The 26644-nt window shown below is 41.1% G+C and overlaps 1 protein-coding gene across 1 annotated transcript in view; it reads right to left on the bottom strand.

Moving 5' to 3' along the window:
- Positions 1-1535: 1535 nt before the first annotated feature.
- LOC121604459 (ankyrin-3-like) overlaps positions 1536-26644 on the bottom strand; it is a 50448-nt gene continuing 25339 nt past the window's right edge. Inside the window, exons 38-57 of the mRNA XM_041933972.1 lie at positions 26517-26639; positions 26378-26410; positions 26263-26284; positions 23316-24547; positions 21683-21980; positions 18245-18766; positions 17324-17794; positions 16415-16507; positions 15591-15668; positions 15229-15360; positions 14812-14952; positions 14490-14691; positions 6199-6323; positions 5174-5583; positions 4386-4475; positions 3813-3896; positions 3411-3575; positions 3101-3274; positions 2758-2849; positions 1536-1743 (exon numbers count right to left, since the gene is read on the bottom strand). Coding sequence (XP_041789906.1) covers positions 1536-1743; positions 2758-2849; positions 3101-3274; positions 3411-3575; positions 3813-3896; positions 4386-4475; positions 5174-5583; positions 6199-6323; positions 14490-14691; positions 14812-14952; positions 15229-15360; positions 15591-15668; positions 16415-16507; positions 17324-17794; positions 18245-18766; positions 21683-21980; positions 23316-24547; positions 26263-26284; positions 26378-26410; positions 26517-26639 — 4695 coding nt within the window. The remainder of the gene's footprint in view (positions 1744-2757; positions 2850-3100; positions 3275-3410; positions 3576-3812; positions 3897-4385; positions 4476-5173; positions 5584-6198; positions 6324-14489; positions 14692-14811; positions 14953-15228; positions 15361-15590; positions 15669-16414; positions 16508-17323; positions 17795-18244; positions 18767-21682; positions 21981-23315; positions 24548-26262; positions 26285-26377; positions 26411-26516; positions 26640-26644) is intronic.

Below are 26644 nucleotides of genomic sequence, written 5' to 3' on the forward strand. Positions count from 1 at the left end.
TCATTGCGCGTGAGCCTGGTGTGACGATATCTTGTATTTAGCGCCTGTCCCGCCAAAATGAGACTCTCTCTGTGGCTGAAGCATTTTGTACCTCTCATATCCTGTGCACAAAAAGCATGGAGGTGTTCCCTCCTGACATTCAGGAGTGCAAATGCGGTTTGTGTAAAATAAATCTTTCTTTTCTTTGCTGACAGAAACTGGCACGCACTCTTGCACTACACTCGCAGACTCATTCACTCACAAACACACGCCACGCAGCTGCCAGCACCTGGTCCAACACGTTCTTGTCCAAAAAATAAACTAATTAAGTTTAAAACATTAAATAAAACAGAAACACCTGATTATCTCACCACAGATGCCATGTCAGTATCTCTAAAAGAGCTGTGATGATGTTATTACCAGTGGCAATTTCTGAAGATTAAATAAGTTCTCTATACTTACTAGTAAACTAAAAATAAAAGACAAACTCTAAAATAAAGACATCCTCAAATGACAAATGAAACAATTCTGACAACACCCCCTTCAAACAAGCTGATAGTGCAGTATTTAACTCAACACATGCATGGACACACTCATACATTCAGTACCTACAACCTCACTCACACGTTCACCATTCATACAGCATGATTCAAGATCAAAAATTTAAGAGAAAAACCAAGAATAGAATAAAACATAATAACACAGAAAGACACACACACACACACACACACACACACAGAAGGGAAAGAGAGGCAGAAGGGCAATCCATAGAACTACAAAGCAGTCAAAGCTAGGATCATGATGACACATGTGGTTAGTCATGCCTGCTCTACTTCACATGAGTGATTATTAATTCCTAGGCTACTGATGTCAGTAATGTCTATATTATAGATAATATATAATTCCCAAAGACAGATTACACATAGCCTACACAAAACACAGCAGCAGCAGTTAAATTCAGTGTCGATACAGTCTGGTTTTCTTTGTGTGACATCTTGACCACCTGAATCAAAAGAGCGGAGAGGTTAGTACAGTGAGTGAGACAACTTTTAAGTAAGGAATATCTGAGAAACTCTGATTGTGAGAGGCAGTGCAGTGTGAGATATTGTCTTTCAGTCCAAGTACCCACTCGGTGAGTAGTACCAGTATTATGCAGGTAAAGTGTTCTTTACCTCCTCGAGGTTTGTGAGTTAGTTGATGTGAATAGTGTTCCTCTTATGTATTTTTTTCTTGCCCTACCACAGCATCAAGACAAAAATATCAAAGACAATTCTGGAAAGTAAAATTAATCGGGAAAAACAACAGAAGGCTTTCTTTGGTCACAAAAAGTCAAAACAACATGAGAACATGAAAAGAAAATCGTGGATGTGTCATACAAGCCAGGAGAGGAAACTCCAAATTGCGAACAAAGGGTCATCCAGGACTTAAATGGGAAGACTGTGGTTGCTTTGAGGTGCCGTGGTGCACACCGGGACGCATGTGGCTAATGCATAGGATTAGGGGGGGACTTAAGCATGGTCTTGGCCAGGGAGTTGGGGAGAGTGTTACATATTCTTCTACTCTTCCTCCTCCTCCTCGTCCGCATCATTGTCCTCCGTTTCTTCTTCGTAATAATGGTGAAAGAGCTGGTGGAGATGCTGCTGGAGATCACGTGGTTTAGACCCTTTTCTGGGGTTGTCCACTTGCTCTAGAAGGACCTGTTTGCGCTGCCCAGCTCCCTTCACCACTGTTCGTCTGAGGGTGCGACCTTTACGCATGTGGGCCCTAGAGATGGAGCAAGGAGGGGGGTGGAGGCAAACAGAGACGGGTCAGTGACATCGAAAAACACACCTGAGGCTCTGTGGAAATTAAATTGAATGAACAGATGTTGCCACACTTGCAAGATGTTATGGGAGAAAAACAAAACACCCACAAATTACTGTATGTCGTGCTAAATAGAACCAGCATTCAATTGTGATCACATGCACAGCAACTTCATAGCTGCAAAAACCTAAAGATTAAGTTAGACAACACTTAAAACAGGCTAATGATCAATTCCAGAAAAACCAACACATAAGAATTTGCATTCATGTTTCTTCTCTTATTTATGCAGGGGGTTCTTTGATTTGTGTATATCTGTTTATATATCTCTCATTATCAGCCTTTATAAACCTTGTTGATGGCAAGGTACCACCACTGAGGCCAGTACTAAATTGAATAGACTACCTTTGTGTGGCTTTGCCTGCTGTTTACCTCCTGTTTGATTATGTGGAATACTTGAGGCTATGTGGTACCGACAGCATGCTTTCTCTAACTTGCCCTCTCTGACAGGCCTAAGGTGTCACAATATGTAAACACAAAAAATAATAATATAAATAACACAATATAATTCACAAAATAAAACTTTGATTCAGTAAGTAACACATTAACTGAACCAATCGGCGAAAATGTTCCCTTAAATAGTGAGTGTACACTATACACAGGACAAAGATGGGACAACTCTTTCATTCCTCACAAATAGTACAGCAGATATTAGATTCGGAAAATGTTGTCACCCAAATGATAAAATGATAAACTTATATCTCATTGGGTTCGTTGTATGTTATCTCCCTTCGATTGATTAGGAAAACAGACCTTTTACAGTAAGCTACTTGAGACTAAGTGGTTAATGTTAGCAACATTAGCACACGTTAGTCAACATTAGTAAAACTCACAAACCTACAGCACGGCTGTCATTGTGAGAAATCACACACACACACTCACACACACACAAACAGGTGCACTCTAGCACTCACACACCTCCTGACCACAGTTCCATCTTCTTTGACAGTCTCCCTCTCTACCACATGAGGGAGCTCTGTTCTGCTAAAACCGCTTATATAACCTAGTGCCTAGTGGCATGAAAAGGAGAAAACAGTATTCACCTTATTTGGAATGATTAATTATGAAAACAAAAACTGGTCAAGAAAAAAAAAGACTCAGTACCTCTCCATATGCATGTGAAATACTTTTCTATCGAAGGACTTAATGTTTCTCAAATTTAAAAGAAAAAATTGCCCTATCACACAGTACCAGGTAGCCATGTACAGGTACAAGCACGTAAATCAGTTAGGGAATAATGGAGACAAAGTTATAAACAAACCTGTCTGAAATCGTCTTGGGCTGAGGGCAGGTCTGAAGCCAAAGATGGATCACCCTGGTGTGTCAGTGTCCTTTCACCCTCCACCACCGTTGTCTTTTCTACGTGACTGACCTTACAACCTTCAACTGTGTCCTGCCTTGATGCTGAGAAACCCTCACATTCAGCAAATGTCACCTACAGATCAAAAGAAGTTATTAGTTTGTTATTTAATTGTCCTTTATACACTACTACCAATATAAATGTTGCCATTTTTGCCGCATTCTGTTAAAACAGATAGCGAAGACACACATAATACATAACACACACACACCTCTGTGTGGTCTCCCTCACTCTTCAGGACAGTCCGTTTCACCACCTTAGAGTATCCGTCTCCCTCCGCCATACTGATGGACCCCTGGGGATCTCCTTCTACTGACACCTGTTCATGTTCCACACCGTCCGCAGAAACACACTTGCGTATAATTTTACGGGTGACCTGAGGAGGATCACATGTGCAAAGACCATGAGGTGGTTAAGCATTTGTTTCAAGAAAAATGTAACCAAAAACACAATTTCAGAAGTCAGTGTTTTCTATCCCTGAATGAAATGGAGTGCTACAAAATGTCTTTGGTATTGCTGCACAATCAAAAATTTGCTTTGCTGGCTGTTGCCACTACCAGGTTAAATACTGCTGTGATATGTGCACGAGAGCCTACATAGAGTCTTGCTTTACCTTTTTGACAACAATATGTCCATTTTCATCCTTGTACTTTTCTTCCGTCACTGACTGAGTAGGGAGGTCAGGCATTTCATCAGCCTGTAAAAGGAAACAAGACAAACGAAAATCAGGAATGCTAACTTGGGTCAGTGCAACAGTTCCGTGTTTAATGCTCCACTTCAAAAAGAAAAAGCAAACACATGTTAGAGAAAAAATTAGGACGCAAAACTTGCATTTTAGGTTGTGATTCAGTGAGAGAATAAGGGCTTTGGGACACAGGAAACAAACTCGCATTCTCAGGGAAAAAGAAGGTTAGAGTAGACAAATAAACCAACAAAGAAGTGCTCACAGCAGCATAAAACACCACCGCGAGGTTCAGCCATCTATGCAAATCAAGTGCCGTGTTACTTGGAAACTCTAAATGAATCTCCAAACACAAAAGTGTCACCCATTAGATGAGACTAAAAGTTGTTAGAAAGTAAACATTTTTAACTTTAGAAAGAGGACCTAGCCTGGTTAAAGTTGCACTCTGGAAGTCACACCCTCCATGCTCATTTAAAACGCCAACAACCATGCTAAATCAGATACCTGAATGACAACTCTCCTTCGCACTATTCTGGTAGTCAAAAATTCATCATCTGAACTTTCTGACATTGATCCGAGCTCTGCGGTGATCTCCTGACCAAGCAACACAAACCCATTAAGATGTAGTGAATGACAATATATGAATTCTATGTTTGCAGCAAAGCAAGCAATAAGCAGAGTGATATGGTGCACTTTCCACTGCTTTTGAGTATTTCATGTTGAATTTTCATATCTTACATCAGAAAGTACAACATGGCAGTCTGTCACTTGGAAAAACGTTTGCAAAACATACCATGCTTACACATCATTAAAGAATTAATATGCTTATGGCTGATGAAAAAACATTGAGCGATTATTATTACTGTGAGTAAAACAGCTGGTTACAGGCAACAAAGTGACATGCTGCGTCATGACTAGTTAAATTTGAAATCAAAATTAAATAAGGGCTATAAGGAGTTTTAGATCCCATCCATGTGGCCAGAGGGTTAGCAGTCATTCCTTTCTGAAGCAAATTTATTTGGTTAAGCTCAGCTCTGGGAAAAGCTTGCAGGCTGGGGTGGTTCTGAATCTCATCTTACCCTTGTCAGATATTTATCAGTATCATAATATGCCCCAATTTCACAGACAGGAGGCGGTTGTGAACCCTCACACAGGGAATATTCCTCATCCGATGCTTCTGAATAGCGTAATAATTCTTCATCCACTTCATGTACATTATAAAGAGGCTCATGGACAAAAGGAGCATCCTCATAATCTTCACTTCCAGAGGACAAAAGGACTCTTCGATTCACCTTTTCCACCACTCTGGGATGGCTTAGATGATCGTGGGGCTGATCTCCACTTGACCTAGTACTTGGATCAGCTTCATCAAGCTCAGTCTCTGAGAAATCTGATGCAGCCTGCTTGCAGTCAAAGTAAGGCTCTGGGTCAGAATATTCAAAGGTCGGGCTGTCTGGACCACTACGCACAACTTTTGAGTATTCTGGAGGCACGTGATAGATGGTTGTGGCAGAGCAGCTCTCTGCATACCCAGGTGGAATGCTGTACTCCTCATCAGAGGTTGATGAAGTCACCTCTGCTTTGGGTTTAACTGAAGTGGGCTGAGAGGCAAAACACTCAGAGTCTACTGGAGTCAGAGATTCTTCTGAAAGATGTCCACTGGTCCTTGGCCTATCCTCATCTGAGGATGTCTCCAAGTTCCCTAAAGAGTGGTACGGCATCAGTTGCTCAAAGCTAAAATGTCTTGCACATGTAACTGTCTCCGGAGTGAAATCAGAAAGCGACTGAGAGGAGAAATCTTCACTCTGACTGGCTTCAAAAGAAGTTGCCTCCCATAAGTGTGGAGGGTGATCTTGGGTACTCTGTGTTGATATTTCCTCCGTCACAACCCTTGAGTCATTTGATGACATAGCTGAGTGTTCCTCTTGATTTTGAATAAATCCAAAATCTTCCTCACAAAGATTCGCCAGATGATCCTCAGGTTTGTCAGACTGACCCTTCACAGCTACTTTGTGGAAAGACAATGGTGAATATGTCTCAGTAGCATTTTCATTCTCGCTGGACTGAATTATGTCCAAGGGACAACTTGAGTTCAGTGATAGTTCCATCACTTCACAAAATCTTTCAGGAGATTCAGAAATTGAAAGGGACTTAGTAGGGGATACAGGACTATCTTTAGAACTACAAAGGCCTGATGGCATAGTTGTCTCAAAGGTTTCTGTTGGATCAGGAGTAACTGAGACCATTTCATGTTCATCTTGAATGGATGTCTGGAAATGTGCAGGCTCTGTGACATCTGCATTTATGTGGTTGGTACCTTCTGCAAGCTGTGCAACAGATGACATGCTCACTCTTCGGGTATCAATATCCTCTGTAGGGCATCGATCTTCAGGTGAAAGGTCTTCGAAGTCGTCAATTTGATCATCTTCAGAGGTTTCATCACTAGATTTTGACAGAGATGGGTCAAGTGTCTCTGGTCTAAACTTAAGTTTCATCTCCTTCAAATCTGACAGAAGTTGGTCAAGCTGAGGGGACCCAGACCCTGATGGTGTTGGAGTGGATCCTGAGGACGCGATTATTTGTTCATCTTGACTGTCTTGATTGGTCTGACAGAGTGAGTCAGAGGTCACTGAGTTTTGTTTAGCTAAGCCACAATTTTCCCCTTGTTTGGGGAATGACGGCTTTTCATCTTTTTCCTGTGGTGAGCCTCTATCATTGGTCAATGGGATTTCAGTTTGTGTTTTATGTAGGTCAAAGGTGCCTGGAATTGGTAACACTAGTCTTTCCGTGGAAAGTGTGTTTGAATCATGTGCCGAGGATGGTGTCTCAGTTGGAAAGACCTTACTCCGTTCTAAATGAACATTGTTTTGATCTGAAGATTCTGAAACATTTGTCTTGGAAGATGCTGTTGATACCTGCAAGAAATGATACAATGGAGTGGGGAAAAATATAAATAAATATGAGTTGTGAATTCCTTTGGTCATGAAAGAAACAGTCAAATAAAGCATGCATTTGTCAGGGACAGGCTCTGGCTTTATACATGAGAGCAGTGTCTCCAATGAGGAAATTCACTTGTTGCCCACTTGCACCTAGGTCATAGCAGTCGTATCTTATATACATTAGTTACATTTATCTAACAGACCACACACAACTTAAAATGCATTATATTCATGTAATGACTGCTTAAGATGCTGCATTAAGTTATTCATGAAATATTCTTGATATTTGGAGATACTACATTAAGAACATCACTGACAACATTTACAGTAATAAAAGCAGGGCACAAATGAACTTCAGTCAAAATTAGGATTTGGAGTAACTGAAGGTGTACATGCATCATTTCACACTATTTTCAAGTAAATTGTCACTGCCCTGTCACAACATAAGGGCAAGAAGCACTGCACTTTGTATGAATGCACACTCCACCAGTTTACAGTAAATGACAAGGTCAAATGCAACTGTCTGTTCCACTGCTGGCCTGCTTCACCAACAGAAGCATAATGCAATACTAATGTAATACTAAAGTCATATGTTTTGTAAAAATGATACACATCTACACTTTGATCTGTATTTACAGTATGCTTGAATGCTTATGAAAGTAGTGGGAGCCTGTGTCTTATAAACAGGAAGGCAAACAGAACAGACAGTACATGACCCTAGCTGTGGCAAGTACATTGGTTGGTTTTCACTTTTGAGCCTGTTAAGCAAATATCTTAACACATAGCCGCTGCAAGGTATTGGAACGACAGTTCCAAAAAATGCATTCACACTTAGGTAAGATATTAAGGTTAAGGCTCTTGACTATCCTTAGACTTGAAGCAGTCAAGTCAGGCAGTCTAATGGTATCACTAAGTCCTTTGGTTAGCGCTTTTTATGTAGTTTAGGAGAACATCTCATAACATGACAAGAAGCTCATGTCACTGAGACTGGTCACTATAATTTCCATTAGTTGTGGTTCACTAAAAAAATCCTTTCTTCTGCTCTAATGCAAACATGCCACAACAAGACAGTGAAGTCTCTGGGTTTTATTAGTGAGGCTTCTTCTATATTCACACTTTATGCATTGCCATGTTTATACTAAAGCAACACTACATTCACTGTGAAGCAAGAGCTTGTGCTGTCTTACCGACACCAGGGAACTTTTGTTCTCGTCCATGCTCATGGATTTTCTTTTCATGTTCTCAGAAAACGAATCTTGGGCATGTGTCGTCTTTAATTGTGTTTCAGGGTCAGTCCATTTATGTTCATGGACAAGTTGTCTTCTTTTCACTCATTGTCTCTTTGCTTGAGTTTGTTCATGGAAAGCCTCCTCCAGCCAGGCAGCATGATGACATTGAAATTTTTGTTCTGCAGATGGCATGTGACTCAACTCAGTGCAAACCTGCCAAATATTGTGTGGTCTGACCTGATGTAGTCTAGGTTCTTTGCTGTCCAGGGAGGAGCCCTGACAAAAAACGACAGGTCATTTTATAGTGTCAATCTGTGGAGGTGTACTTGGGTCATTCACACATCATGTCCTTGGATGCTTCATGCACTTGGGGTGTCTTTGGATACATTGTGTACACATGTCCCCTGGCACCAATAAAGCCACTACAAGCAAGATAACTCATACACTGGGGGTGTTTTCAGAGTCATCAGATTCTGGTAAATACAAGACACATGAGGGGAAAAACAACATCTGACAAGACACATGTATAAACAAGACCAAAAAAGGTAAAAGAGGGATTACGGGAACGTAACATAACCATGTATTCACGGCCCCAATAATAGTATAAAAGGTGATGTTTCCACAAAGAACATCAGTCTGTTCTGCAGAGCGTACTTGGGCTTTGTGATTTGTAAAGAGAATAAAGCTCTCTGGACCCAACACTTCTGGACTCGACATTCATTTCAGACTCTGTGCTTTTCCAGAAGAAAATCTGACCTCTTCTTAAACTTAGAATCTACAGCTAAAGTGATACAGTTAAGACTTAAAAATAAGGCAGTATAATTTAATCTGAACCTGATCCAGTCAGAATCTGGTCCGTGACGAGGCATCAGAAAATCCATGTCAATTTGTGTTTGAGGAGGGAGCAATGGGTCCTATCTCAACTGTTCCAGTTGGTGGCATCAGCATTTCAGGATGTGAATCCGTTACTGTCTGAGAAAGTACTGCAGAGTGGGATCTAGAGGAATCCTGTAATGTTTTGTCTGATATGATACTTTCAAAATGACAAGACAGGGCTGGGATATGCGGCTGTCCCATGACGACTATTAAAGATTTAAATTTGTTTCGATTGCAAGCCTTCTCTGACCATTTATTGACTGCGTCTTCAAAGAAATTAACCTCATCACAGACATATTTTTCATCAAAGACTGGATCATGTATGTGTGCTGTCATCCTCCTGGCCTATGGCTTACATACACGCCTATTATCTACAGTAACAGTCTCATCTGGCAGACTTTGCCCACATGTCAACTGGTTTAAAACTTGATCTATTGATTCAGCACACTGAGGTGAAGGTGGGCTTAACTCAGCCAGCCAGTAGTCAAGAAATGACTGTGCATACTCATGATCAGACGGCATACAACTGAGGGACTCATAAAAGTCACTGTCAAACACAATGGACTCAGGAGAATCTGGTCGAACCTCTTCAAACAAAGTATCAAAACATGAATAAGTACAATCTCTCTCGGGATTTATGGAATCTGGTGAAATAGATCTGTTTTGTGAGAAATGTATGTCGTCACAAGGTTGACACTCGAATGGAGGAATTCTTGAGTCAGGAGATAGGGCAGTGAACTCGTCAATAGAGGCAAATGAGTCTGGAGAAGGTGGCCTCTGGTCAGGGAATGAGCAAGTTGAAAATAAAGAATTGTCACCTTTTAGAGGAGAAATTTCAGGTGATGGTACTTGATGATTTGAAAATGAAGGACTATCATTGAAATGACTGGCATCATGTTGTGGTGAATCACAACAAGAACATTTCCCTTTGTAAACTGGCTCAAACAAATGGGAAATTAAGCTATTGAAGACAGGTCTGTGCTTTACAGTGTTTTGCATAGCACATGGTGTGGAATCTGATGACATGGATTCTGAAGGAGCAAGCATGTGGTGGGCCAGTTGTAGGTGTGAAGGGCATACTGGACCAGAAGCTTCAAGAGATAATGATTTGATTTCAGGGAAAACATTATTGAAGTAGGTCATCTTTTCTTCTGCATACGTAAGAGGTCTGGAAGCGGAAAGAGGTGCTGGTGCAGTTACAGTTGGGCTTGTGTGCTTAGCTTCAATCGGTGAAGTAAATGAGTCTGGTGAGTCTGGTCTGTTTTCGTCAAACAATTCCTCCAGACAAAATCCGGAATACTCAGCATCTGACAGCGTTGACAGGGGTGATACTGGTCTGCTATCAGAGTACCGCAAGTAATAGTTACAATGTTGACTCGTCATTTGGCCAAATGTCATGCCAGGACACTGCGATCCGTGCTCAACCGAAGCAACAGATTCTGGGGAGGATGCTCTAAAGTCTGCCAACCAGCCCTGCAGGAGCGCACAGTCAAAAGCGGAAGACACGGATTCCGGGGACAACGCCCTGCTACTAAATAACTTATCAAGTTCAAAATCGGATAAAACCGACTGCGGGGACTCTGGTCTGGGCTCGTCAAACAGGATGTCCAGACACAAATCAGTGCCTTCCCAGTCTGAAAATGTTGATTCTGGTGTAAAAGACCTGTGCCCCGCAAAAACCACATCGGAACCCATATGGGGACATCTGAACTGAGGAAGGGGTGAGTCAGGAGAGAGGGGCCTAACTTCACTTTGAGATGCCACTGAATCAGGAGACTGTGGCCTGAACTGGGTGACAAAATCGTCAAGGGAGGAATGAGTGCACTCCTTGTCTGACGACACTGACTCAGGCCAAAGAGGTCTCAACTCACACGATTTGGCGCTCAGTAAACCTTCTGGCTCTTTATCATGTTTCATTCCCCGCACAATATCTGCATACGTAAGAGGTCTGGAAGCGGAAAGAGGTGCTGGTGCAGTTACAGTTGGGCTTGTGTGCTTAGCTTCAATCGGTGAAGTAAATGAGTCTGGTGAGTCTGGTCTGTTTTCGTCAAACAATTCCTCCAGACAAAATCCGGAATACTCAGCATCTGACAGCGTTGACAGGGGTGATACTGGTCTGCTACCAGAGTACCGCAAGTAATAGTTACAATGTTGACTCGTCATTTGGCCAAATGTCATGCCAGGACACTGCGATCCGTGCTCAACCGAAGCAACAGATTCTGGGGAGGATGCTCTAAAGTCTGCCAACCAGCCCTGCAGGAGCGCACAGTCAAAAGCGGAAGACACGGATTCCGGGGACAACGCCCTGCTACTAAATAACTTATCAAGTTCAAAATCGGATAAAACCGACTGCGGGGACTCTGGTCTGGGCTCGTCAAACAGGATGTCCAGACACAAATCAGTGCCTTCCCAGTCTGAAAATGTTGATTCTGGTGTAAAAGACCTGTGCCCCGCAAAAACCACATCGTAACCCATATGGGGACATCTGAACTGAGGAAGGGGTGAGTCAGGAGAGAGGGGCCTAACTTCACTTTGAGATGCCACTGAATCAGGAGACTGTGGCCTGAACTGGGTGACAAAATCGTCAAGGGAGGAATGAGTGCACTCCTTGTCTGACGACACTGACTCAGGCCAAAGAGGTCTCAACTCACACGATTTGGCGCTCAGTAAACCTTCTGGCTCTTTATCATGTTTCATTCCCCGCACAATATCTGCATACGTAAGAGGTCTGGAAGCGGAAAGAGGTGCTGGTGCAGTTACAGTTGGGCTTGTGTGCTTAGCTTCAATCTGTGTTTCAAATAATGATTCTCCTGTGGTTGATTTTGAAGCTACTTGATTTGGAAATTCTAAAATGTATTTTGGTCTCTCAATGAAGATAAAGACAGTTGGGTTGTGTATTGGTAATTGTTTATAGATGTGACAGGTTTCAAAAGACTGTTTGTCATTTTCTTGATCTGAGCATGAGTTACTTCTCGATGATTCTTTCACATAATGAACATTCTTGGACTCTTGCACTTCATTGTGTGCTGAGGTGATTTGTCTAATATTTGTTAAATGATTATCTGGTTGACATGGTGATGATACACATTTAGAGGATTGTGGTTTCAACTTAGAAAACCAGTAGTCAAGATAAGATTGACTACTTTCCTCATCTAGTGTTAATGCATCCGATGATTGTAGCCTGACTTGAAGTGATTTTTCTGTCTGAGTTAAACAGTCTGCACTTTTGACATCTGCATGTGTACCAAATTTTGCAGCAGAAACAGCAGTTGTAAACAGAGGTGCCTTTTCTTCAGCTTTCACATGCCATGACAATGAGTCCTGTGCATTTGTACATTTTTCATCCCACCATTCATGTTGATATGATGACGGAGCCTTCATAGAATACTGTACGTAACTACACTGTGTATGTTCGTCATCTGTGGCTACTAATTCTGGTGTCAAAGGGCTCCCCTGACCCACTTCCTCATCACAGCCTGTCGTGCAAAGAGCTGATGTCAGCAGTGATGAGGGTGAATCTCCTCCTGAATATAGTAAATAATAATCACAATGTTGACTCATAAGTTGGGCACGAATAGGTTCTGAGAGCAAGAGTTCAAGAAATGAGAAACTGCACTGAGAAGTCTGAGATTCTGGTGAGGTTGGTCGACAGCCCCTATCTGAAGATCCATATCCATGAATATTTGTAGCTGAGTCAGGTGAAGATACTCTTATATTAGGAGAAGCACAACACAAAAAATCATCATACTCAATATTTGATGTCACAGGTGAGAAGGCTCTGAACTCTCCCTTTATCTGTGGAGCTTCAGGTATAGGTGAACTTTTTTTAGGTTCTTGAGAGTCTAGGGACAGTGGCCTATATTTATTACAAAACTCAAATTCAAAATCACATGTATGTGATTGATTGTGGTGTAATTTATTAGTGTAATTAATTGTAACATTTTGTGAACTACTTGCATTTGATATGGGAGAGAGTGGCCGGCTGTCATCCAATACACTGGAAATGTCAGGTAAGACCCATTTTCTCCCCTGTGGAGAGTCAGGTGACATTGCCCTGTAATCACCAATTGACATGACAGATTCAGGGGATGGCAGTCTAGTTATGGGGTCATCTAATATCCATGCTTCTGCAAGGAAGAGATCCCTTTCATTAACAGCTGTAAATGAGCCACAATGATCCTCAGATGGCAAAGAATCAGGGGTCAAGGGGCTGTACTCTATGAAAGTGGAAGGCAATGACACATGTTGCTCAGGTGATTGTGGTGCAAGATGGCTAATGGGTAGGGAAAGGCTGGAATACCTATCAGTTGAGTCACAAGCCATATGAGCTGGGCCACTGGTTGTGACACTGTGAGGAAAATTGGTCTTTGGTACCTTCATTTTGAATGTTTTCATCATGCTGTACTTAGCTGTAGGAATAATAGGTTCAACTGATTGGACATCACCATTATCATCAATGAAGGGCATGTTTTCCGGATACCAATCACTGTATACTTGGATTTTTGTGTTTTCTTCCTTTCTTGACTTGATGGGTTTGGAGCCCGTGTCCACATCAGAAACCAGTGGGACCTTGTCATGACCATACAGTATTTTGAAGAATTGGGCTGTGACCTTATCATCGCTCTTCTGAAGGAGCCTGCTTTTTTGAGCTACATCTGTGTCATCTTCAGTAATGGCCAGAGTTGCTTGGTGGTGATCTTGTGGCTTGACTAACAGGCAAGGGTCAGAGACAATGGCTTTAGCTGTGCTTGTATTGCCAAGCTCTTGGGTAGAGCTAAACTCATCACAAAGGTTGCTGAAGTCAGTCTCAGCTTGGTCTGATTCTGATAGGCTCAGACTGAAGTCTCTAATAGATATAGATGAGGGTAACTTCAAAATCTCCCATTTCACGTTCCTTTGCTCATCTTCACAACCACACTGCTTCAGTGGTAGGGTTTGGCTGCAGTCATCTTTGACTTGGCACTGAGAGCCACCTTGGAAAGGTCTGACGAAATGAACTTCAACACTGCAGCAATCTTGATGGTCTTTCAATTTTGGGTCACAAACCTGAGATGTTTGGCTCCCCAGTGCAGCTTCTTTTGAAGTGGGAAGCGTACTTACTTGCTCATTTAAGTTGTTGTATGTTGTAGGTTCTTGCGTAATTAAATCCTCAGAGGTCCACAGGCTAGTGTTCAATTCACTGTAACAAAGAAAGAGGGCTAGGTCTCAGAATATGAATTCAAATTAATGTGATCAAAGCCCTACTCTTCTATTCCAAGATCAAAGGACAACACCCACAAACAATGCACACAGGGCAGGGCAAACACCTGCACCCACTGTGTTCTTTGTAATCATGCGTAATGTTGGCATGAGGATAGGGAACCATTCTATGTCTCAACATCCACATCCCGGGAAATATTGACCTCCAGAGAAGTAGCAGTCTTTACTTGTTTATGTCTTCATGCTTGTATGCCATTTCTGGTGTGTGCTGTGTGTGTCAGTTGCAATGTGTCAAATGATGTGACAATACACTAAGCTGGTGATGTGTATTGCAGATTCAGTGCTAATGTCAAATGAATAATTACTGTGGGATCTCAAGCTCCTCCAACAGGTCACCATGCATGCTCTCTGAGTGGGTGTGTCCAGCAGGCTCGGCCCATGAAGGAATATCCAGCAGGGAAGCCACTGAGAGGTCCTCTTCAGAAACAGCTGGGGGTGGTCTGCGGTCTGACTCCACCCTTCTCACAACTCTTGGACTGTCTGCATCCTCTTGCACTGAAGATAGGGCTACTGACACTAAAAATTACACACAAGTGATGGATAAGAGTGCAAACACTCAAATCGAGCCTTGTGTTAGACACAGTCATCAAACTGGTTGTTGAATTAAATGTTTAGAGGTGGTAGTACCTTCACTGTGATCCAGAGTCTTCTCTATCTCTGCATAAGTTCTAGATGTTTGCTCTTGAACTGACTTGTTCATCTGGGTTTCAATAAGATGGACGATGTCCATGCGGTTGATCTTGGTTAGTCTCTTAATCAGACAGTCCTCTGTGGAATGATATGTCAATCATTAATAGACAATAAAAAACATTCAACTAAAAATTGTAAATGCAAGATTACGTTGAATCTACAGTGTGAATATAGGTCTAATAAATACACATAACATTATTCAAAGCTAAAGATAAACTAGATTCATCGCCTGGAGAGAAGTTAATAGTGCATTCAGTATCCTCACATAAATAAACAATCTTTTCAGGATTTGAAATACTTGACAAATACTCAGAAAATGTCAACTGAAATCTGCCAGACTAAAATATCATGTACCTGTGGCATGTTTACCTTCCCGCTCAACCCAGCGCTGCAGCAAGGCATGGCTCTGCTCTTGGAGGGAATTTGGATTCTCTGTTCTTACTAATTGGATATCATCCTCACTGAATTCCAGTTCTCTTGCCAGCTCTGGGGTGATGGATAACAAAACAAAGGCTGAAAATCTTGAACTGAAAGTCTTCAACAGTATTTAGTGTGTTTTGCTGCTAGAACATGGATACTCCTACTGTATATAACAATTTCAGCAATTCCCTTGGTTCTCCTCACAGATACATCAGCTCCAATTCAAACAAAATGCACGACATACTGCTTTTCCCTAAATTCAAAACAGAAAATGAATGCATTATTTTACATCTTACCAGTCCAGCTGAAGCCAAGAAGATCTGCAATGATAGCTAATGTCTCCTCTTTCCTGTCAGCATCATCCTGCCAATCCACTAAAAAATTCCATCAGAGCCAAACATTACATTTTAATATCATGATCAGCATTTCAAAGTGTAAAATGCTTGTAACTATGTAAATTCAAAATATCAAAATAAACAAAAAAAATCACATTGCAGGTACCAGTCACGTAAAAAATACACTTTGTAAGTGTAGATTCAAATTCTATTTGCTCTATTTTTTATTTTTTTTATGTTATGGGCTGTAATACTCTGAAATTAAATGTGGATCTGTGATGTTGACATGGATGATAACAAAGGCTGGATTTGTCACTCTGATGAGGAGTTGACTTGTTTACATATAATTTGGTCACAATCAGCACATCATATTTTTTAGTCATTAGTGTGAGCAGTGACATTAATGTGCTGATTAAGCATTTTGCATGCTAATATTAGTAGAGCTATTAGTAGTGCAGATATCAATACCAATTCAATAGTGGAAGTCTGCAAAAAATGGTTAAAGCTACTACTTCTTTAACCAACGTGGCCATTCAATCTTGAGACTGCATAAACACAAACACAGATGGAAAAGTGACTGACGAACATGCAAAACACCACAACACACACATACACAAATTACAGACAAGAAAACTCCACACATAGTTGGGTCTAGACAAATCACAATACACACAAACAACACAAAATGACAAATGGCGACGCTGTGTTCTTAGGAAGAGGAAAAGGGGTGTTGCTGTCGGGGAGAAGAGATAGGAAAACAAAAGCCTATGTAGGTCTGGCCATACCTGGCGTGCATTCTGGAGTTTGGTCATCGATGACTCTCTGCATCTGAGTTTCCACAGTGTCATCCCAGGTATGCTTGGATTGAAATACATCCTCTGTTCCAGAAGATGGTTGGGCACCCGGCAAAGGATTTCCATCAGAATTAGAACTGTGTGAGGCTGGGATGTCATATTTGAAGATAACAGAATCTGGACTCCTGTGACTTGCGCTGCTTATATCATCAGTATCCAACGAAGACCTAACAGATGATCCTATAGTCTGAGAGAGTTGGATTTCTTTCCTATGGGGAGAGGAGGAGGAGCTCGTCTGAGCTAGAGGTTTGTGTTGCATCATGACAGGAAGTTTGGAGGGGAAAAGGTTGGAGTTATTAGTGGGTTGACTACTGTCAGAATAACTCCTGCTGTCTTTATTAGAGGTTTTACTTGTGTCACTATCGGCCTCAGATCTAGTCCTACGACCCAAAGTTGAGCTTTTTTCACCTTTTCTTTGAACCTGATCAAGCTCAGATACCTGTGAGTGTCCCGTGGATATTTCCTCTTCAGTTGTGCTGCCTGGTTTGATTGCCAAAGGTGGGGGTGAATCCTGATGATATGCTGGAATGCCAGGTTGTGCATCTGAAAAAGACATCTCTATGACTGAGCACTGGTCTTCTTCATCTTCTTCCTCCTCCTCCTCCTCCTCATCATCATCATCAAGATAGGAGTCTGAAGAATCATCGCTCTGCTTTGAGTATACTGAATGTGCATCTGTGGATGGGTCTGATTGAAGGTCAGCTATGGTAGAGTCTAGATAGTCTAGACCAAGGCTTTCAAGGGTTCTAGCCTCACTTTGAATAATCGTTAGTTTCTCCAAAGCACTGGGGGAACCAGGCTGAAGATCTTTTGAACTTCCAAGATCTGCTTGATTCTCACTCTCTGACTTGTGACTTGAGGATCTGATGAGAGTTCTAGGTTTGGGAGTAGGAACTTTGTCATTGGCACTCTCAGTCACAGATGATTGTGGGACCTCTTGAAGGGTGGTATCTGTAATAGAATCACTATTCTCTAAGGTTAAAGACTTTGTTTGACAACCCCCTGTCTCCTCTGGCATAACTTCATCAACTGGATGTTCTCCTATGTGAAAAAATGCATATCCTTCCCCTTCTTCATCAGAGCTTCTTCTTGTCATATCAATAGCGCCCCCTCTGGTCATTTCAAATAGTTTCCCCTCTTGAAACTGAAATGGATCAGGCGTTCTCTCATTAACTGGTGTTTGAACAGGTGTTTCATTAGGTGTTTTTCTCTCCTCCACAGAAAAAAGATTTATCTGTTCCTTAGCCTCAGTCTGTGCATGGAAGGTTTCATCATCTTCACCCTGACACCGTGGAATAACATATTCTTGTTCTTCAGTACACACCATAGACAGAGTTTTGCTAACAGAACCTGAACAATCTGTCAGTGGCGACTCAACTTCTTTGTCATCATCTGGATGGTGCTCATCAGTCACACAGCTGGAAAAATGTGTGTCAGTGACTGAGGAACTGTCTGCTTCTACAGCATCTTTATCTTTGTGTATTTCAGTATCTCTTTCTGCTGAGAGCGGCACAGACTCCTCACTCTCTGGATCAGGTTCCTCTTTGTGAGTTGCAGTCAAACACAATGAACCGTCAACTGATTCAGTAGTTTTTATTTGTGACATAATTTCTCCTTTCTCCTTGCTGCTCAAACTAATATCTGTTTCTTCAAGAAGTGTGTGAGTGCTTTCTGTTGGATTTTTTTCAGCATTTTTCTGTGGTGTATCTTGCGAGGAAGAGTGTATATCTGGGCCATATTTCAGATTTAGCTCATCATCACTGTGATCATCTGTCTCTGACAGTGAAGTGACATCTAAAAATGCATCTCTCTTCATTTTAGCTTCCTGTTCCATCTCTTCAAATGTTTTGATCTTTGCAGCCATTTTAAACATCTCCTCTTCTGGGGTGAATTGTTTATTGGTGGTATTATCCTCACCGTCATCTGTTTCAAGAGAGTCTTGCCTTATGGGTGTGTGAGGGTTCTCACTGTCACACATGCTGGGGTCTGTTTGGATGATCTCATATTTGTTTTCTTGTTCACCATGTTCATTTTCATCCTTGTAAATATTTTTGCCATAAGCAAAACATGCTTCTAGCTGGGAGGCATAATCCTCATACACAGCTGTTTTGGATGGCATCTTAAGTTCTGAATCCTTTGATTGATTGGGACTACCCTCAAGAGAATCTGGACAAGGGGATTCTCTGGTAGGGCTTGGCTCAATTGAATCAGGGGATGTCTTTGAAGATCTATCCTCCATGAGAGGACTTGCCTCTAGCGAGTCTGGATGGCATGACTCTTTCGCTGGGTCATCAAAATCCATAGTGTATAGGTTATCCAAATTTGCCGGTCGTTGTCGTGTATTAGAACTGCTTGCTAGTTGCAAAAAATCATGTGTTTTGAGAACTGAATGAGCAGCAACAACACTGACATCCCTATTACCATTCTTACAGTCATCACCTGTCGCAGCTGTTCCTTCAGTAGAGTCATTGAAAAGTGACGTTGCACGCAGTGAGATTGTAGCCTGACCCTCCTCGGATGAGAAACTCTTGGGACCTTCATCTTCATGGCGACATGTCTGCAATCCACTTTCTGAAGCTCTCTTTTTACTGATGTCCAGAATATCTAAATTTGTGTCTTCTGGCGACGTCATCTCATGGTCAGGGGAGAATGTCAGTGTTTCTCTTTTAGCATCTTTTGTCAGAATAACTTCTTTGTAGCTCTCATGGACTATCTTCTCTTCTGGGTGGGACTGTATCACCACTGGCTTTTCCTTTAAATGTTGATCTAAGTCACTAGTGAGCAGTGACAACATGCCAGATATATCCCTCTCAATTGTAGACTGCTGTTGGTGTGTCTTTCTGTCAATGCAGACTTCTTGGTACGGTGTCTCTAATACAGACCTTGGTGACAATTCTGTGACTTCAACTTCATCAGCCTGAATGTGTTGATAATCCTCTACACCTATCTTATCCTCCAAAGTACTACTCGTCAGTATAACTTGTTTGTAGTTCTCACAGACTACATCCTCTTGTGGGTGGGACTGTATGGCCACTGGCTTTTCCTTGAGATATTGATCTAAGTCACTAGTGAGCAGTGACAACATGCCTGACATATCTCTCTCAATTGTAGACTGCTGTTGCTGTGACTTTCTGTCAATGCAGACTTCTTGGAACGGTGTCTCTATTACAGAACTTGGTGACGATTCTGTGACTCCAACCTCATTGGCCTTAATGTGTTCATAGTCCTCTACAACTGTGTTATCCTCCAAATTGCTACTTGTCAATATAACTTGTTTGTAGCTCTCATGAACTGCATCCTCTTGTGAGTGGGACTGTATGGCCACTGGCTTTTCCTTGAGATACTGATCTAAGTCACTAGTGAGCAGTGACAACATGCCTGACATATTCCTCTCAGTTGTAGACTGCTGTTGCTGTGACTTTCTGTCAATGCAGACTTCTTGGAACGGTGTCTCTAGTACAGAACTTGGTGACAATTCTGTGACTCCAACTTCATCGGCCTGAATGTGTTCATAGTCCTCGACACCTATGTTATCCTCTAAATTAGTACTCGTCAGTATAACTTGTTTGTAGCTCTCATGAACTACATCCTCTTGTTGGTGGGCCTGTATCACCACTGGCTTTTCTTTTAAATGCTGATCTAAGTCACTAGTGAGCAGTGACAACATGCCTGACATATCCCTCTTAGTTGAAGACTGCTGTTGCTGTGACTTTCTGTCAATGCAGACTTCTTGGAATGGTGTCTCTAATACTATACTTGGTGAAAATTCGGCGACTACAACTTCATCGGTCTGAATGTGTTCATATTCCTCTACATCTATCTTATCCTCAAAACTTTTTCTTGTCAGTATAACTTGTTTGTAGCTCTCATGGACTAAATCCTCTTGTGGTTGGCATTGTATTGCCACTGGCTTTTCCTTGAGATATTGACCTAAGTCACTACTGAGATGTGACAACATACCTGACATATCCTTCTCAGTTGTAGACTGTTGGTCATGTGTCTTCCTATTGATGCAAACTTCTTGGAATGGTGTCTCCAATACAGAACTTGAATGTTTTTTGAGTTCAAACACATCAGTCTGTTCATGTGCCTCTCCACTGAATGTATCCTCAACATCAGCACTAGCTGCTGCTGTTTTTCTACATATTGTAAGCGCTTGCTCCTCACTTGAGAATTTGGTGGTTTTGGTGAGGATAACTTCTTCACATCTCTCCTGGATAATGTCCTCTTCTGGAGGCCTATTCCTCACAGGCCTGTCGTTCAGGTGCTCATTCAGATCACTGCTGAGCAGTGACAGCATGCCGGACATCTCCTTCTGTTTTGTAGATGGCTGATATGAAGTCTTTTTCTCTAACCACTCTTCCTTCATTGGGAGTTCTTCAGCCAAAGCTGCTTCAGTTTCTTTAAATTTCCTCACAATTGCTTCATCTCTGCTTGTGACCTCATGCTTCACTTCAGCACAATCTATTTCTTGTGTTGTGCCATCCACTATCCACCCTTCATTTTCATCAGAGGAGGATGTGATCTTTTCAAAATTCTCCTGCTTGTTATCCTCTCCTATTGATTGACTAGCCATGGGCATATGTGACATACCCAAGGTATCTTTTATTTCTTTACATTCACTCTCTGCCTCTTCACCTCCCCATGTAACTGAATGTTTTTCTGGTGGTGCATTATCTATTTTTCCTTGATTTTCATCAGTAACAAATGTGTGAATTTCTTTATCTTTGTCCTTTGTTAAAATAATTTGTTTACATTTCTCCTGAGCAACATCCTCTTCTTGTGTCTGCCTTGCCACAGGCCTAGCTTGGAGATACTGATCCAAGTCACTGTTCATCAAAGACAATATCCCTGACATATCTTTTACTGCAGTGGATACCTGGTCGGATGTTCTCTCAATGCGGACTTCTTGAAGTTGTGGCTCCTCGATCTTGACCACTGTGACTTCAGTGTCAGAATGGCTAAACATTATTTTGCTCCCATGATCGAATGTCAGCATTTCATTGGTCATTTGATGAGTCACCATCGGTTCTTCATAATTCTCACTCCCCCCTGAGCTGGAAAGATGGGCCCTAATATGGACACTAGTGTTGGAGTATTCAGTCATACCTTCATGCTTGGGACTCTCTGGACTTACATCATCACCTCTTATTTGATTCTCAATAAGAGAAACACCTTCCCCAAAATAACTTTTCATACAGTGACTGGAGACTGATAGTGGATTTGTCACAGAATCATCATCCAAGGTTTCCTGCTCAGGTGCCTCCAGCTGATAGCTCATATCTGTAGCTGCTGATGTCTGCTTAAAAAGCTGGTACTCAGGACTTTCTTCCAGTTCAGCCTTTATGTCGGCACTGAAGTCCTCAGAAGGTCTGCGATCAGGGCTGATCTGTAAATCTTCAGATAAACTCCTACCAGTGCCAATGACTGGTTCTTCTAACTGGATTCTGCCTAGGCTCACCCCTGACAACCCTGGCTCCTCTCTCTGACGGCTAACCTTTCCATTAGCAAAATGAATTGTATCAGTAATTTTTACTGTGTCTCCAAAATGATCTATATCTGAAACTAGCTGTGATTCCTCAGAGTTATATCTGATTAAGCTTGCTGGTTGATCATCTAAGTCTGGTTTGTCACTCATTTTGACACCACTCTGTCTTGTGAGGTCCTGAGTTTGGATTTGTGATCTTGGCTCCTGTGAAGGACTTTGTTCAGTTATCTGTATCTCTTCAGAATCTCCTGATTCAGATATCAATGTTGAAATACAAGTTTTGTCTTTGTGTTCAACAATTCCTGCTTTAGTTTGTGAAGGATTTTCTGCTGTCTGGAAGGTTTTAATCAGGTCCTTCACAGACACAGTTTCCTTCTGTGACAACTCTGGTGTCTCTCCCTGTAGACTAATGCTTCCATTGTCCGAAGGAATGGTATCAGCAAATGTGACTGTCTTTCCAACATATGCACTGTCTGAACTTAATAGTGATTCCTCAGAGTCTTGTCTGATAATGCCTACTGGTTTATCCTTAAAGTCTGTTTTGTCATATGTCTTGACATCATTCTGTTGGTGGACAATTGTGAGGTCCTGAGTTTGGATTTGTGATTTCGGCTCCTGCGTAGGACTTTGTTCAGTCTTCAATATCTCTTCAGAATCTGCTGATTCAGACGTCAATGTTGAAATATGAGAATAAGCTGCTGCTTTGTGTTCAAAAAGCTCAGCTTTATTTTTTGATGGGTCCTGCCCAGTCTGGAATGCTTTCATCAGCTCCTTAACAGACATAGTCTCCTGCTGTGACAACTCTGGTGTCTCTGCCTGTGGGCTATTGCTTCCACTGTCCCAAGGAATGGTATCAGCAAATTTTACTGTCTTTTCAACATTATCCGAAATCAATAGTGATTCCTCTGAGTCTTGTCTGATTAAGCTTACTGGCCGATCCTCTAAGTCTGTTTTGTCACATATCTGGACATCACTCTGTTGGTGGAAAATTGTGAGGTCCCCAGTTCGGATTTGTGATTTTGGCTCCTGCGTAGGACTTTGCTCATCTTTCTGTATGTCTTCAGAATATCCCGACTGAGTTATCAATGTTGAAATAGAAGAATCCACAACTTTGTGTCCAAAAAGTCCTGCATTCGTTTTTGAGGGGTCCTGCCCAGTCTGGAATGTTTTCATCAGGTCTTTCACAGACATAGTCTCCTTCTCTGACAACTCTGATGTCTCTCCTTGTGTGCTCAGACTTGAACTGTCCCTTTGAAGTATATCAGCAAATTTTACTGTCTTTCCAACGTAAGCACTATCAGAAATGAATAGTGATTCCTTAGAGTCTTGTTTGTTTAACTCTACTGGTTGATCCTCAAGGCCTGTTTTGTCACATATTTTAACACCACTCTGTTGGTTGAAAATTGTGAGCTCCCGAGTTTGGATTTGTGATTTTGGCTCCTGCATGGGACTTTGTTCAGTCTTTTGTGTCTCTTCAGAATCATCTGATTCAAATATCAATGGTGAAATACGAGAAGACACCACTGCTTTGTGTTCAAAAAGCCCAGCTTTATTTTTTGAAGGGTCCTGTCCAGTCTGGAATGCTTTCAACAGATCCTTCACAGACATGGTCTCCTCTAATCTTTCTGTCTGAGATCTGGGGGATCTGGGAGACTTGGGAACTCTGGGAAGTTCTGGCATGTCTGCCTCAGTCTTCTTTATGGTGATAGAAGATTTTGCCTGAGGAATTAGTTCCTGAGTAATTTTTTGTACCTCCTCCTCTTTGACTTTGTTCTGTAAAGCTTTAACTCTGTCCTTTATAGATCCTATAGGTGTCTCAACCACTGAAGGAGAAGCTGGAGGACCCATAGCTGTGGTGGGTACATGGGCACTCTCCTTAAGAATAGCATCTCCATCTAAAGACTCCTCAGAGCTCATTCTTTCCAGCTCACCCTCAGAGCTGCTACATCCAGAACGGTCTCTGTCTCTAAGTTTCTTCCTAATAGGTTTCTTGATATCTGGGGGACGCCGTTTGCCATCACGCCTTACAATAACCTGTTCAAATCTGTCTTGGAGAAGGTCTTCTTCAGAACCATATGTCACTACAGGTCTCTGTTCCAGGTACTGGTCAATGTCCATTGTGAGGTGTGAGACCATTCCTGTCATGTCCCTGACCTCTGTGTCAGCTCTACTTGAACTCTTCCCCTCAATGCATATCTCCTGTAAGACCGGTTCCATGACGGGTGGATGCTTCACTTCAACAGTCTTAGTCTCATAGATTGAACTCCATTTTTCTTTTTTAGCATAATCTCGTTGTGCTTCCTGTCTACTATTGTTTATTCCATCTCTTTGAATCTCTCCAACCTTTTCCAGCCTGTCTTTGAACTGTTCCACAATGGCCAAAGGCTCTTTTTCCTCTACACCCCTAGCTCCAGCTCTCTCTTCATATAGCAAATGCTCCATTTGCTCTGCAGTCAAAATTACAGACATTTTGACATCCGACATGTCTGAGAGAAGATCGGGGCTTGCAAGGGTTGCAGGGTCAAGAGGTTGGTTAGTTCTCAGGGAGAATGTCTCAGTTGATTCAGATTCATCATCTCCAATTGAAAATGTTTAATAACCAAAAAGGGTATAGAACATAAGGGACAAATGAAGTGGGGAAGAGAAACATCAGAAAACTGTGATCAAGACAATGCCATCAAAAATCCATCTTCAGTTCACAGAGTAAGGAGAAGAATGACAGGGCAGAGGATAAAGGAATCTTGAAAAGAAGGCCAAAAAGAAGATGACAAAGTGATCCAGAAGAGTTTGGAGGGAAGTAGAGCAGCAACAGCATAAGCAAAGCCAGGAGGAGTAACAAAACAGGTAGAATGACAAGAAAAATATTCATCTAATTTGTTTGTTGACACATTCAGAAACTGAACACAAAATATACAAAAAGAATGAAAGGGAACAGAGAAACCTACATAAGAAACAAGGGACGGGAAAGAAGGACAACAGACAAACAAAACTTCTCAAGATTGTTGCTGACATGAAGACTCATGTCTGCCAACAAATTAAAGTTCTAAAGCATAGAAAACATAAACTTTGAATACAAAAATTAATAGAGGGTTTTTAGCAAAAGGGAGTGTGAGGTAAAATATTCAGGTCAAGAAATTGGGGCATTGCTACTGGATTTTTTTGAGTCCATTTTACAGAGCTGAGTATTTGTAAGCAATGTTAATTCCTTCACTCAAATTTGAGAAATGATATATAGTAAAGTCTTAATTTTTTTTAAATGTATGAAAAATTCACACTTTTTTTTTAGGTATGTGCTTTTTCCATGGTATCAAATATCATTATAGGTTAAAATCTGTAAATACTGTTAACTAGTAATTCACTCTGCTTTGTGACCTTATAACATTATTAGTCCACATAATGGAATTATGTACTGATGTAAAATAACAATGTAAAAATGTGAAGAGGGGTATGATTTATAGTGAAACTAAATGAATGACTGACAGCAACTTATGAAAGTTGGTAAATGAACCTGAAGCAAAAAAGCAGCGGCCAAATTCATACAAAATTAATGGTAATAATAAAAACAAACCAGCAATAAATCTACACACAAAGAACAAACAACATGAGAACAAATTAAGTTTTTCAGCATGCAACTGGAAAAAAATGTTATAGGAATGTAATCTGAGAAAATACTAGGTCAAAATGAATACTTCTTATACATCATTACCACAAAAAGTAATTACTGTGTTGATAAAATGGGATTCTAACACAAATAACATGACCAAGTCAAAGAAATTTTGAGTGGAGTGAATAAAAAGCATTATTTTGACCTTAATTTATGATTCATTAAAATAAAAGAGGGTCACAGCAGTTACAGAAAATTAAAATGACACAATAAATGATAAAGTCAGTGTGAAGGGAATGCAGAGTACATCAGCCATAGCATAGCTGTCAGTAACAAACATTTAACTATACACAGTGTTAGTAGAGCAAAACAAGAGAGCAGGGTTAATCCAAATACAAAGTAACATACTGTATATTAATTAGTGCATCTCTTCGCACATGTAGATGTTCATATTTCTAAACTAATATTTTACAACCTTTATGACCAGTAATCTTATGCCAATCAATTGATGTGACTGCAATTCAGACTATGTTGTACTATAAAAAATAAATACAATTATATATATATAAATTCTTAAATGCACGAATATATTCCTGGAAAATATGTGTCAAAAAAATCACACAAATTCTACTTTTCACATTTTCAACATGAAACATAAATATTATTAAACAAAAGAGTTCAGCTTACATTTCTTGTCACTCTTCTCGCTCTGCAAAAAAGGACAAAAAAGGTGTAGTTAGTTTCAGTCTCATTATGATGATTATTATTTGTTGTTGAACCATATCAAGTAAACTTAATTTACCTCGTCATCTGCATCTTGGTCTGAATCAGACTCCTAAAGAGAAGAACGAAGCAGAGAGAAAGCAAACAATACAGTTGCTGCCACTAAAATAATTTACTATTATTTTATAAATACAACCTGAAATATATTGAAAACAAACCTTTGAGTAAGTTGGGAGAGTGATGTTAAGGTTGCAAATAGCATTGTGGGTAAGACTACGGTACGTGCGCGGTTCCTTGGTGAAGGACAAGCGACCACATGGCTCCTGCGCTGTGTCTCTGATCTGTC

Source organism: Chelmon rostratus, chromosome 3, assembly GCF_017976325.1.
Source record: "Chelmon rostratus isolate fCheRos1 chromosome 3, fCheRos1.pri, whole genome shotgun sequence".
Classification (NCBI taxonomy): Eukaryota; Metazoa; Chordata; class Actinopteri; order Chaetodontiformes; family Chaetodontidae; genus Chelmon; species Chelmon rostratus.